The 13,164-nt window shown below is 38.3% G+C and overlaps 1 protein-coding gene across 1 annotated transcript in view; it reads left to right on the top strand.

The window, feature by feature from the left end:
• LOC116736546 (thyrotropin-releasing hormone-degrading ectoenzyme) overlaps nucleotides 1–13,050 on the top strand; it is a 153,888-nt gene extending 140,838 nt beyond the window's left edge. Inside the window, exons 17-20 of the mRNA XM_032589039.1 lie at nucleotides 3,778–3,945; nucleotides 6,529–6,669; nucleotides 6,754–6,835; nucleotides 9,332–13,050. Coding sequence (XP_032444930.1) covers nucleotides 3,778–3,945; nucleotides 6,529–6,669; nucleotides 6,754–6,835; nucleotides 9,332–9,484 — 544 coding nt within the window. The 3' untranslated portion in view covers nucleotides 9,485–13,050. The remainder of the gene's footprint in view (nucleotides 1–3,777; nucleotides 3,946–6,528; nucleotides 6,670–6,753; nucleotides 6,836–9,331) is intronic.
• Nucleotides 13,051–13,164: the final 114 nt, after the last annotated feature.

Genomic DNA, 13,164 nt, shown 5'->3' with positions numbered 1-13,164 from the left:
GCAACAAAATGACTGAGAAAGAAAACAGTCAGTGTTTGGAAGGGCCTAGTCAAAGCCCAGATGATGTGGTGGGACATTCAAAGACAAGTGTCTGCAAAACCCAACGAAGTGAAGCAACTCTGGAAAAAACGTTTCCAATTTCCTCCACGACGATGGGAGAGACCGACTGTTACGAGAATGAAGTCATAACATCATGAGAATAAAGTTGTAATTTAAGGACTTCATTAATATTTGTTTCATTTTCTTAGCGTGGCCCTTTTACTTCGTCATAAACACAATGAATCAGACAGAAAGCGGCTTTTTGCTCCTGAAGGAGATTTAAAACTTCATGTCTGAGTCTGTCTGCTGGAACAAGTCTCCTGATGTATCTCAACCTTTAACCTTTAACTAGGCCGCTGTTTTTCTGCCCGATCAGTTAAATGTTTCATCAGCAGCTCTGGGGAACGCCAGAGTGACACTTACACTGCAGAATCCCACAGACAGAGCAACGGACGGAGCGAGCAGATGGTGCAGAGGCATGTTTACTGTCAGAGTGAGACTTTGATGCAGAGGAAGGACGAGATATTTCAGGAAAAATAGCTTCAGGACCCGAAACATTCTCTGCAGACTGCAGCACACACACCGACTCAGAGGGAGGAAGCTAATGGCATCAGAGCCATCTGGAGGGGGACACGGCAGAACAAGAAAACGTCACGTTATCACTCTGAAGTTTTATCAGAGACGGGACGGACATTCAGGAACAGTCGCGGGTTAAAAATGCAGGAGGTGGAGTTTAGCGTTGGCAGCTGCTGTCATGGAGGAACGCTTTCTGCCACCGTCAGCAGGAATGTGTTTGTGTTGCTCTTAAGTGGAGCATCTCTAAAAAGATTTCCCAGGTCGGTAAATAATGCAATTGTCCCTGGATCACTCACTAACACACACACTCACACACACACCCTCTGGTTTGTCTTTCTGCCTGCACTAGGAGTGTGTATTGACTTCCATTCATTTTACACTTCAAAAAAGCCAGAACTAAGTGAATTTTCTCCTTTGTACTGGACATAATTTCAACTGTAGAAGACGTAATTTGTAAAAAACTTTATGAAACATTTTATCCTGTTTGACGTCTTACAAACAAACGAGGCAGTTAATCCAGTTTTTGTCGTTTATTGATCTTTTTGAAATTACAGCAGCTGCAGTTCGCCACAGCAAAGGAAAAATAAGACTGACAAAAGGGCAAAGAACAACTAAAATCGACTCGTATCTTTTGTTTTTCTCGCTCTCTGTGTTGGCTTTACTCCCAGTGGACACCGGTTGCCATGGCAACGCAATGACAACAGATTACGTTTAAGTTAGCAAGAAGGGAAGCAGAGATCATTGGTCAAGATGACCAACGAACACCTCCCTCACTGCAAAAAACACAAAGAAACAGTAACTTTGGTGTAGATTTTAGTGCAAGTATCTTAGTACACTTAAAAAAGACAGAAACTAACTCACAAGTAACTTTACTGCAAGATATAGCAGCTTTTTTAAAAATACATCATTCCTCAACATTAACAAGAAAGTATTATTTCCACTGGCAGATAAATTTACCTTTAAGATGTGAAAATTGTTTTGTCACAAGTGAAATTTGCACCATTCTACAACTACAGTCAGGGGCCATATAAACATATTCCAAGTGCCACAAATGGCCCTTGAGCCGCACTTTGGACCCCCTGTTCTAAACAGAAACCCTAAAACATGAGGTCCTGTACTTTGGTCCCCATATTACCAATCGGTCTTAAGGAGGTTGGTCATTATACCAGAAAAGATCCTAAATCAGTAACATAAACAACCACACACACACACACGCACACCCACCCACACACACACACCCCCCCACGCACACACACACACACACACACCCCACACACACAGTTCAGCAGTTTAATATGTGACAGTCAGAGGAGCTCACTTAGTTTTGCTTTCTGACCATTTAGGTCAGTTTCACGGTGTGAAAGAAATGAATATAATTTAATTTTACTGAGGATCCAGTTTGTGTGTTTATACTTGTTTAAATCTCAACTAAAAACCCACCTGTTTAGAATTGTACTTGAAATGTAATCAATTACAAATTTATTGATGGAACTTGACTTAATGATTGATTCTATGCTGCATTGTGTTTCTGTGTTTGATATGATGAAATGCCTTGCTGCTGAAATGTGCTATACAAATAAAATTTGATTGATTAATTGTTTATGTAGCTAAATAAGGACCTTTTCTGGTGTAATGACCAACCTTATGGGGCCTTATGGGGACAAAAGCCACATACTAACGCATCGGACCCCCTTTTAAAGGCTAAGTTTAGCGGTATGCTGTGAATTACGTTTTTGATAAAAGGGGACTGTTATGCAAAATTCTAATATTTTTGTTTTCATTCTTCCATTTGGGTCTCAACGGCTTCTTAAAACAGACCAAGCTCTTTAAAATAAACAAAAAACATCCAACCATTTTCTGGCAATAATTTAATGATTTTTGGTGTCTAGAAAACAAGCCATTTCAAAAGCCTCCTTATTGGTAAGTCACAAATCAGCAGAAACTGTGCCATTACCTAGCAACCCCAACCAAGCCCAGGCCGTTACCTAGCAACCCCAGCAGCGTTTCAGAACATTTAGTCAGCTGGTTCAATGGCTGCTGGAAAAGACAAGAGTTTTGTTGTTGACTTACCATCCAGAGACCATTTGCTGCATTCTTAATGGTTGTGCAGGAGGCTCCACTTCTGCTTTTCAAAGATGTATAGTTGTGCACATCGGTTTGCAGCCATTTTCCAGTGCGAGTGTAAATGTTGAGTTGGGGATATGTTGTGATAAGCAGCATATGAACGGCTCATTCTGATGCTGTCAGTCAACACGTCCGCTCTACATCCCAGTTCACTCCGTTGAAGTGTTTTACTAGGAATGATAAAACTGCCAAAAACTACAGATGGGAAGCAAGTTGAACATGAATATAATGAGGCTGCAGATTTGCCAGTCCTGATTTTGATTTCTCTCATATTCACATGCAGTTTTTCTTCTTGTTTTAAAGAGAAAAATCTATTTTGAAACGTTTCTGGATTTTTAAAAATCACATATTTTCACCAGTCAGAGTTTGGCACAGATTTTAATGAAAATAAAAGTGAAATGCTGTGAATTTTATGAATTTTGACAAATGTGTTGAGTGTGTTACACTGTAAAAACACCAAATTTTACCAAGTATTTTTGGTGCAAATATCTTAATATAATTGAAATAAGACAGAACTAACTTAGAAATAACTTTCCATAAAAATATAGGAGGTTGTTTTAAGTCAATAATTCATTATCAATAAATATCTACTAGTTGAAATGGTAAGACATTTTTCCCATGTTATAGTAAAATAATCTGCCAGTGGAACTGGCACTTTTTTATTGATAAGGAATTATTTACTTAAACTCCTATATCTTGCTGAAAAGTTACTTTTAAGTTAGTTTTGTCTTATTCAAAGTCAACTCGTATATTTGCATGAGAAACTACATAAAAATGCTGGTTTTTTGCAGTGTAAAGTGTGTTTTTCATGTCCAGCTGGAGGTTTTTCAAAGCAGCTTCCTGCTGAGGGAGAAATTAGCACCCAGAAAGTGTTGGGGTTAATCCAGAGGAAGCGTCTTATCAGGGCTTTTGGATTCATTACGTTTCCTGCTCTCGTCCTGCTCTTCCCTCACCAGTTAAATCCAGCCCTTATCAACACACTTTACATTTCCCATGTCTGAACTCTCTTATTTTTTTTCATTTTCATCCCATCTGCAGGATTCCTCCCAACATCCGGGACATCGTTTACTGCACCGGGGTCAGCCTGATGGACGAGGACGTGTGGGAGTTTATCTGGATGAAGTTTCACTCCACCAGCGCCGTCTCAGAGAAGAAGATCCTGCTGGAGGCGCTGACCTGCTCCGACAACACCTTCCTCCTCAACAGGTGCAGGAAGGGGTTAAAACCTAATCAATACGATCAATCAGACAGGGAGTGGCTCAGAGGTCGCTCTTCATTCTGGGATTATATTACACCATTGTTTACTCTGCTTTGTGATGCGCTAGCTAGCTGTTCATTAGCAGTCAGAGGATGGAAATATGTGAGTGTCCCTGCAGAAGAAAACAGCAGCGTATTGCAGCCATTGTGGAAATAAAAAGAGGAGTAAATTTCTCCAAAAAAACTCAAAAAGTTTGAGATTAATCTCAGAAATTTTTCTAGAAAAAATATTGAAGTTTAACAAATTTAAAATTCTTCAGAAAATTTTATGAGTTTCTGAGAAAAACTTTGAGATTACTTGATATTTCTGAGATTTTTTATTTTTTCCGCAAATTTTTGACTTTCGGTAACCAAAAATGTTCTAGTTTCATCCGAGAAAATGTCTGAGATTAACCTCAAAGTTTCAGTTTTTCTTGGCACGTTTTTGACTTTGGAGATGAGGAATTTTCTCGTTTTTCCTAAAACAAATTCTGAGATTATTCTCAAAGACTTTTTGCCAAATTTTGATGTTTCTGAGTTTTTCTCATGCAAATTTTTCACGTTTGCAGCTCAGAAGTTTCTGATTTTTATTGGCAGAAAAGTTACTCCGTTTTTAGTCCATCTGCAATTACTCTAATACTGCGTCATATCAGGAACGCCTTACTCTAATCTGGCTTCCTTTCTCAGTAACGAGCAAATCATTAAGCTCTACATCAACCCAGTAATCAGATTACAGTTGCTTACATAATTACTAAGCTTCAGAGGTCAAATATTTTCATTTAAATGAGGTGAAAGGTCAGGCTCTAGAAGATTGGTTCCTGTGATATTCTGACTAAAGATGATGCAAAGTGAATGAAAGTTGGTGAAAATGTGAGCTTAAAGCAGAGGAATGCAGCTTTGGCTGCGTCTGTGGGAACATCAGAGTGTTTATTAGCCGTTAGCCGCAGCTATTGTGTTCAGAAATATGTGGAAGATGGATGTTACACACTCAGAGCCAGGTTGTTGCATGAATGTGTGTGTGTGTGCAGGTAAACCTTATCCAATCAGCCACACATTCACACACACACGCAGGAGTCATCACGCAAAGCCGTGAAGCTCCCTGATTGGTCACAGAGGAAATGGTTTCAGCACAGAGGGATTGTGGGAAAGGAGAGGAAATTGATTTCAGGGTTTAATGAAACGGCAGCAGAAACCAAACCAACAGGAAAACACAGAAATGGGAAAAAGGAAAGTGAAAGAAAACTGAACTTTTTCCCTCCCACATCTAAAAAAGAACAACAACAAAAACATGCTATTTCTTGTGTTTGTGAAATATTTCTGTCAGTCAACTGCAGCCTGGAGTAATCTGATTACTGTAGCTCAGGTGTGTCCTTTCAGGAAGTGATTTTTGGTTGACAGGAACAGCGAGCGGAGGGACGCCTGACAACACGGCGAGAAAATATGAATTTTCATCAAACCACCTGACCTTTTCCTGCCTCAGCTCCATGTTTGTGTGGCTGAAGGTCACAGAGTCTCTGCCAACGTGACCAAAGGCTTCATTTCCTGCAGCGTAGGAGGCGGGCTCTTCTTTTTGGGAAATGAAATTGGGGGAAAGTCATGTTTCAGTGCAGATGGAAAACTGTTCTGAATCAGAGAAATTCTCACATATCAAGATGTTTTTCAAAAGCAGACGCTGAACTGGTGGTTTTGTTGTTGATCATCAACTAACTGTTGATTCTGCACAGTAACCAAATTTTACAACTCATTTAAAGTCGCTGCGAAGTTAACTTAAATTTTAAAGTGACCATTTTTGTCGACATTGTGTCACTTTTGAAGCAATCAGCTTACCATCAGCTAGATAACTAAATTATTAATAATGATTCATCGTTTAAGGCCTAGTTTAGATTTGGTAAGAAATGGAACCTTTTTATGGCATATTTAAAAAATACTTTGATATTTGCTCTTAAATTCAAATGTATAGATATATTGCATAGTTTTGGCCTAATTACTGCTCAAAGTATGTTGTTTTTTCAACAAATTGCCCTTTTTTCAGTCTATATTTTCCAATTAACAATTAATTGGTCACTAAATTAGTTGGCAATTATTTCAATAATTGAAATCACAAAGAATCCAATTGATTGTTAAAGCCCTAGTTTAGATTTCATCAATAATTAAATAGATAATTAAACATATTTAACTTTAAATTCAAAATGTAGATATTTGTATATAGTTTTGGTTTAATTACTGCTGTGAGTGTTTTTGTTCTTTCAGCAAATGGCCTGTTTTAGTTTGTATTCTCCAGTTAACGATTAATTACTAAATTACTAAACGATTATTTCAGTAATCGATTAATCCGATTAATCGATTCAGTCCTAGATATTTTACATAGAAAGTACGGCAGACATAAATGCTTAACCTACCAGAACTTTTTCTGAAGTGATTTTCTACCTTGATGATTTGATTTTTGACTTTTACATCCTGTTTTAAAATGAATTATAGTTGGTAGAAGTTTATCCTTTTTTACAAACCTTCTTTAAATCATGTTTTTCTTCTTCTTGCGTTTGTTTTTTCTAGGTTACTGAACCTGTCTCTGACCTCCGACCTGGTCCCCGAGCAGGACGTGATCGATGTCATCATCCATGTTGGACGAAACCCGCAAGGTCGGAACCTGGCCTGGAAATACTTCAGAGACAAGTGGGAGATCCTGAACGCGCGGTGAGACAGGAGAACCTTGTCCCGGTTTACTTCCTGTTTCCTGTTTCTGTGTGCTCCTCTAACCGCGTCGCCGTTTCTGTCCAGATACGGAGAAGCTTTGTTCATGAATTCAAAACTCATCGGTGGAGTCACAGAGTTCCTGAACACGGAGAGAGAACTCAATGAGGTAAATACAGAAACACAAACAAAAAAATGAAACTAGTGTTGCGGTTTTGGTCCAAAAACAAACCGAGTCTGCAGGACGATCTGGTGTGAAAACAGCTTCAGTCCAACTCCAGTCTGGTTTGTTGGGGAGGTGCGAATGTGTATTTGACCTGAAACTCAAACTCTGGTCCACCTACAAACCTAACTCTGTTCGATTGAAATGCAAAAACAGGAAGTGGACTACAGCGCGTGGCATTCTGGGTAAATACCAAAACAAATCCGCTAGCTTAGTGCTAACGGGAAATGGCTCGTGGTTTTTAGCCAAACACTAAAGAAAAATCCTCTAATCGCTAAAATCTGACAGCGCTCCACTTTGTCTTCTTCAGAGGTTTTCATGTTGTTTCCTTCAATGGGTCTTGGTGCAGCGCCCCCACAGGTGAAGAGGGGAACAGGTTGCTTAATTAATTTGGTTAGTTTGACTCAGCGCAGTGAGAAAGAGAACTGAAGCAACTGAAAATGCAACAAATGTTGCAACTTTGGTTCAAAATCTACCGGACTATCAGGGACTTAAATATTGTATATCTTTTCGATTTTTAAGCTAATGTTGTTCCTCCGCCCTGTGATATTTAGTAGAACTGATATACTGTTATGAGTTTGGACATAAAAAGAAGAAAATCTGTCGACCAGGATAAATGTTCCTTTTTATTACCAATTTAGCAAATGTAAATCTTTTGGTACTTCAGTGAAGTATGAAGCAGCAGGACTTGAAAAAGCATTTGATCTGCGGCCGTTAGGAAATCTGAGACACCAATTAATCACGGCGTATTAACACGTTCTCCTGGGACTCACCACCTCATCAATATTTTACATTCAGGGTTGATTAATCTGGGTAAGTAAAGCTGGATTAATCATTTCTATGTCGAGTCATTTCACAGCCGCTTCACCTGTTTTATTCAGACAAAAGCAAAGACGCCTGGATAAATACATGAAGCAGGAATAACATAAAAGCTGAAAGGTTAACGGTGTTCCTCAATGAAAATCTATCCCTTCGCCCTTTTTTCTGCTCTTCTTGTTGTTATGGTAACAAATTACAGTCTCTCTATGGCCTTGATTGTCAGTGAAACCTCGGAACAAAACATCATTATTTCCCTCGGGACACCGGAATACAAAACCTCAACAAAGGGAAAGATTGACAAGGGGTTTTTATTTCAGATCTGAACAAGTGTCTGGGTGAATCACTCTGGGGATCAAAAAGGAAGAAAGGGAAGGAAAAAGTAAATAGAAACTGAAACTGTGGAGAGGGAAGAGAGTGCAGCGTTAACAAATGATTCAAAGTAAAGAGACTTAAAGGGAAAGGTTTCCTTCTGTGCTCCACTGGATCTATCAAACTGTGTACAGAACCAAGTTCTCTTTGGTCTTTGACCTGAAACAAGTTGAATTATTTCTCTTTTCACATTAAAAAATCTTCTTTTCAGATGCTTTTCTTTAAATTACTGTCACACACTTTGGGGTTTTCAGCTGAAATGTTTCCAGTGCTTGATCAGAACTGGTTCGGTAAAAAAAATAAAACATCTCAGAAACTGTCTGATCTTCCACGGTTGGAGTCCAGTGTCATTAAACCCCATTAAAAGTCTCCAGTAAATAATCGCTCCTCTGTCTGGTTTACAGGATCAGGATGCAGAAAGACATTAGCTGCGTTTCTATTGACAGAATTTGACTTTTAAAAAATTAATTAGCTTAACAGAAATATGGCAGCTAGTTTTGGCGGGGTTTTTTTTATCCATATTGAAATTGGTTTATTTGGCAAAACACTTTTTTTTCCGCATCATGAGTCACATGATCAAAGACTGGATGTTACTACTGGCAGAAATGATGAAAAAGAAGACGACAGGAACTGGTTGGAGGATGATGGCACTGCATGTTTTTTGATGACTTATGACTTACTCAAGTTTATTAACATGTGATTTTAATTTTGTTTCTTATTTATCTGACACTTGCGAAATTTTATTTTGTCAACATTAGCGGAATATTGACAGTTTTGCGTACATTTATAATGGAAACTCAGCCACAGACAGTGTTTGTCATATTATCACTGAAGAAACATTTTTATATCAATAACTCAAATCATGAAAATCATGTTTAACAGCATTCACTGCTTGGAAATGATCTTTGTGCATTCCAGCAGACATAAAACACCAGTTTACGACAAATTTAAATTTAAAAATGCCTTGGATTTTATAAGATCTCATGATTTTATAGCCTTAGAAACTTTCTCTTTTGTCCATTTCATGACACACTACTGACTTACTAAGTCTGAATTAGTTGTATTTGCCGATTCATCAAATAGCTAATATCTGTTTGAGATAAAAAAAATATTTGTTTAATAAAAATACACAACTTAAACATTCACAGTTTTACTGGGTTGGTTGAAGTTGATGTTAGTTCCAACACCAATAACTCTTGTTTTTTAACATTTCTGTTTTCGTCCCATCCTCTCCTTCCACCATTACCCCTCCAGTTAAAGGAGTTTATCCAGTCCAGCGGCGTGGGGGCGGGGCCTGCGCTGCCCCGAGCGTTGGAAATCGTAGAGGGGAACGTCCGTTGGCACCGCCTCCACCGGCGGCACTTCTACCAGTGGCTTCGCAAACCTCCAAGCTCCACCTACGGCTAACGCTCCGCCGGCTCGCTGGAGCGAAGCTAACTGCCTCTGACTGCTAGGCTAATGGACTTCTAGCTAACGGATGTACTCAAAACAACTGGCCTGACTGGTTAATGGGCTGGTTTCTGAACTGGTTTTGTTTTAAAAGAAGTTTAATGTGTTCATCGATGGTGTTTCTCAACATGAAGCCCTTGTGGTCAAATTGTGCTGTAAAAACGTGACAACAGTTGATCCAGGCATGGGTTAGCTAGCCTCAGATTTTATATCCATCAACAAAATAACAACCAACTTCAACCAACAAAATGAAACAACAAAAACTTCGGAATTTAAAGAAAACCGGGATGTTTGGCCAACTATACCCTTAAGCTCTTCGCATATGTTTTATTTCTTTACATTGAAAAAAAGTAAACTGATTGCTAACATCTTGAATTTAATTAAACATAAGCCATATAAGTGATATAAAGTTTAAATGGTAAATCTGTGGGGAGGTGGACTGTTGAAACCTTTTGTTTTTAGAGGTGATTAAAATAAAAAAGGTTAATTTAAATTGATAGCATTATGGCAGGTGTGCAACATTGGTTTTGGTTTTTTCCTTTGTGAAAAATTCAACCCAATTTATATTTAGAAAACAGACACAAAATAGATACTAACAAAAATTTATTTTACTTTGAGTTTCTTAGTTTTGTTTTTTTAAGTCAGTTATGAGCCTACAGAAACAAACACAAACGCATCTACAACAACCTCTTAAATGTTTTTTATACGATACACAAAAACCTTTTCCTGGCTGAATTTCTTTACAACTCTGTGCAAAAAAATTAAAAAATTATTGATTTTGTTGTCTGGGATGCTAAATTAAGTAAGGGAGGGATCATTTGGATATATAAATGCAAGTTGGTGAAATTAAACATAATTGGGTTTAATTTCAAATCACTAGATGGCAGCAGAGGATTTCTGCCAGAGGACTGTGTGAAATATGCATCTACAGGCATTAGTGGGATATCTATGCTACGTTAGCCGCATTAACACAGGAAGTAATTTGAGGCAAACAATCTTAATAGATGGAAAAATAAACAATTCATTTGCAGAGATCTATCGATGACACGAGTAAAAACAAAATACTTTTAACATTTCAGTTTCCAAATGTCTTAATCAGAAAAATCTAACCTAGTTGCTGTGGATCTTAGAAAGGTCTGAAACCTCTCAAAATTAGCAGCAAGTTTAGAACTTTAACTGACCAATCAGAACAAAGGAGCTCATCAGACCACCAGTGTGGGCCAATCAGAGCAGACGAGCTCATCAGACCACCAGTGTGGGCCAATCAGAGCAGACGGTTCTTAACTTCAAAGTTCTCACTGAGCTAAACATCTAAAATCAAGTTTAACCTGAAAACATTGTGAACAAACAACATTTTTGTCTTTAGAATGAGAAACCTTTCTGTGTGATAGAAAGCCAGAGATTCAGTTAAAATCTGACTTTTATTTGTTTTCTTTATTTAACCAGCTTTAATTTGAAGGCATGTCGATCACTGCTGTGATTAACACGGTTTGAACCAGGTCTCCTCTGTTCAGAAAACTCATTCAGACTCATTACCGCTTCGCAGCATTCACACTGACGCAGCTTGAAGTCAAAGAGCAAAAACTTCAACAGTTTGAGGTTTTCGTTGCTTCAGAACGAGAAACTAAACAACAAAAAAATAATAAAGATGACAACAGCTTGAACACTTCGAGCCCCACATGTGCAGGAATAATTGTTCTCTGATGAGCGACGATGTTCTGGTCGGTCTTTTGTTTTAATGAGCTGCAGAATGTTTGAAGATTTCAAAGAGAAAACAAAACAAAAATGGCTGCAACATGAAAGACACAATGCTGTCAGACATTTAGTTCTGGCAGGTTGGAAAATAACAGGTTTGACAAACATTTGAAGTCTAAATGTCCGACAGCATTTTACGACAAAGCTATTAATTATACATGAAAGTCTCAATTTTCACCCGTTTTTCTATTTAAGGCCGAGATCAATATTCCGTTTATAAATTCAGACATGTTTACGTTAGAGGTGAAAATCCCTCATTATGAAGATCTTCCAACATCTGACTTTAATCTGGTCCCATTTCATTTCCTATTGAAACCCCAAGAATAAAACCCTTATTTCTAATAGTAATAATTCACTGATGATCAAATACGTATTTAGTGCATTTTTGAATCTCTAACATCTTTACCAACTCATGTTGTTTTTCTGGCCTAAAATGGAGGATAAAATCTGCTGACTCAGCTGATCCAGGTTAAAAATTTGGTTGTTTTTTATGGAGATGATGTTGCTTTTTACAGCAGATTTCTTATGTTGACGACGGACCAGATTGGACATGATTATGGACAACTGTTTGGACTGTTTGGACTGTTTGGACTTTGAGACCACTCCCTGATGGACCTCAGAGTTCGGCTTTCCCGGTTTGTCAGACGGTTCTGTGGACTTTGGACATATCTGGTTGTCTTCAGCGCAGTGGAGTCTTTGGACGCATTTTTGGAACAAATCACGAACTTTACTTGGATTGTACCATTTATTTTGCTCTGGAGAAACTAAACTTTCCGACGGATCTTGACAGAACATTTTCAGAACCTCGGACCGGAGAAACTTTTCGGAGTTGTTCCTCTGCTGTTTGATCCAGCTTTGATGTTCATAACTGAGCCATATACGAATGAACAGGCCTGCCTCCTTCTGTACATCGTGTCCAGTGATGTGTGAGCGTGATGAAGATGATGATGATGATAATGGGAACGGCAGAATGAGGGCGGCTAATTATGATTCTGGTCATTAGAAGCTCTAATTGGATCAGGAGGAAAGGCAGAGCGAATGACGGCGGCTGCGATAATTGTTGACGACGTGACAAAAGCTAATTACTGTGTGCATTATCAGCCGTTAACGTCCAGTCAGGGAAATCGGGTTTACAGGCATTAAAAGCACACCACATGTACAGTAAACACTGTAAAATATACAAATGTGATATTTAAAGAGAAAGTGCAATCTGAAACTGTTTGTGTTGGTGAAAATGGTGTTTATGATGACTGAAGGCGCACGATCAAAATCTGAAAGAAACAGGAAGTTGCAGGCAACATTTTAGCCCTACTTCCTGTTTACATTGTGTTGGTTTCTTGTGTTGGACCGTATTAAAACAAAAACAACAAAAACTATTCTGTTTGCCTGAAAAACCAAAACGTGTTTCACCTGAAGTCACATTAACCTGATGGAAATGTTCCAGAGAGGCGAGTTTCTGTTGTGGTTTCACCTTAAAAACTTGGCAGAAGCAAAAGTCTGTTGGTGTTGGAGGCTTTTTAAGGAGTCAGAGTAAAAACGGTGGTTAGCTTTCTGTTCATGGTGAAGAAAGGAAAGGAGATGGAAATGTATTCAGGAGAAAAAACGTTCAAACCGTCTTCTAAAGTGGTACAACAGAGTGTCAGGGAAACACTAAGAGCTTTTTTAAAAAGATACGGGAAAAAGTCACAACATTAGTGGAATAAAATTGCAGTGTTACCAGATGAAAGCCTTAAAATTACAACAAAATGTTTCAATGAGAGCAAAGCTTAGATCGACTCAAATCAGTTTTTACCAATAATAAGTTGATGCAGATTAATTTTTTGCTTATTTTTTAAAACTGACACCAAATCGTAACGTCACAAGAAGCTCAACATTCCTCATTT

This window comes from Xiphophorus hellerii, chromosome 17 (assembly GCF_003331165.1).
Source record: "Xiphophorus hellerii strain 12219 chromosome 17, Xiphophorus_hellerii-4.1, whole genome shotgun sequence".
Classification (NCBI taxonomy): Eukaryota; Metazoa; Chordata; class Actinopteri; order Cyprinodontiformes; family Poeciliidae; genus Xiphophorus; species Xiphophorus hellerii.
Note: the sequence above shows the minus strand (reverse complement) of the source record. Positions and strands in the feature narration are given on the sequence as shown.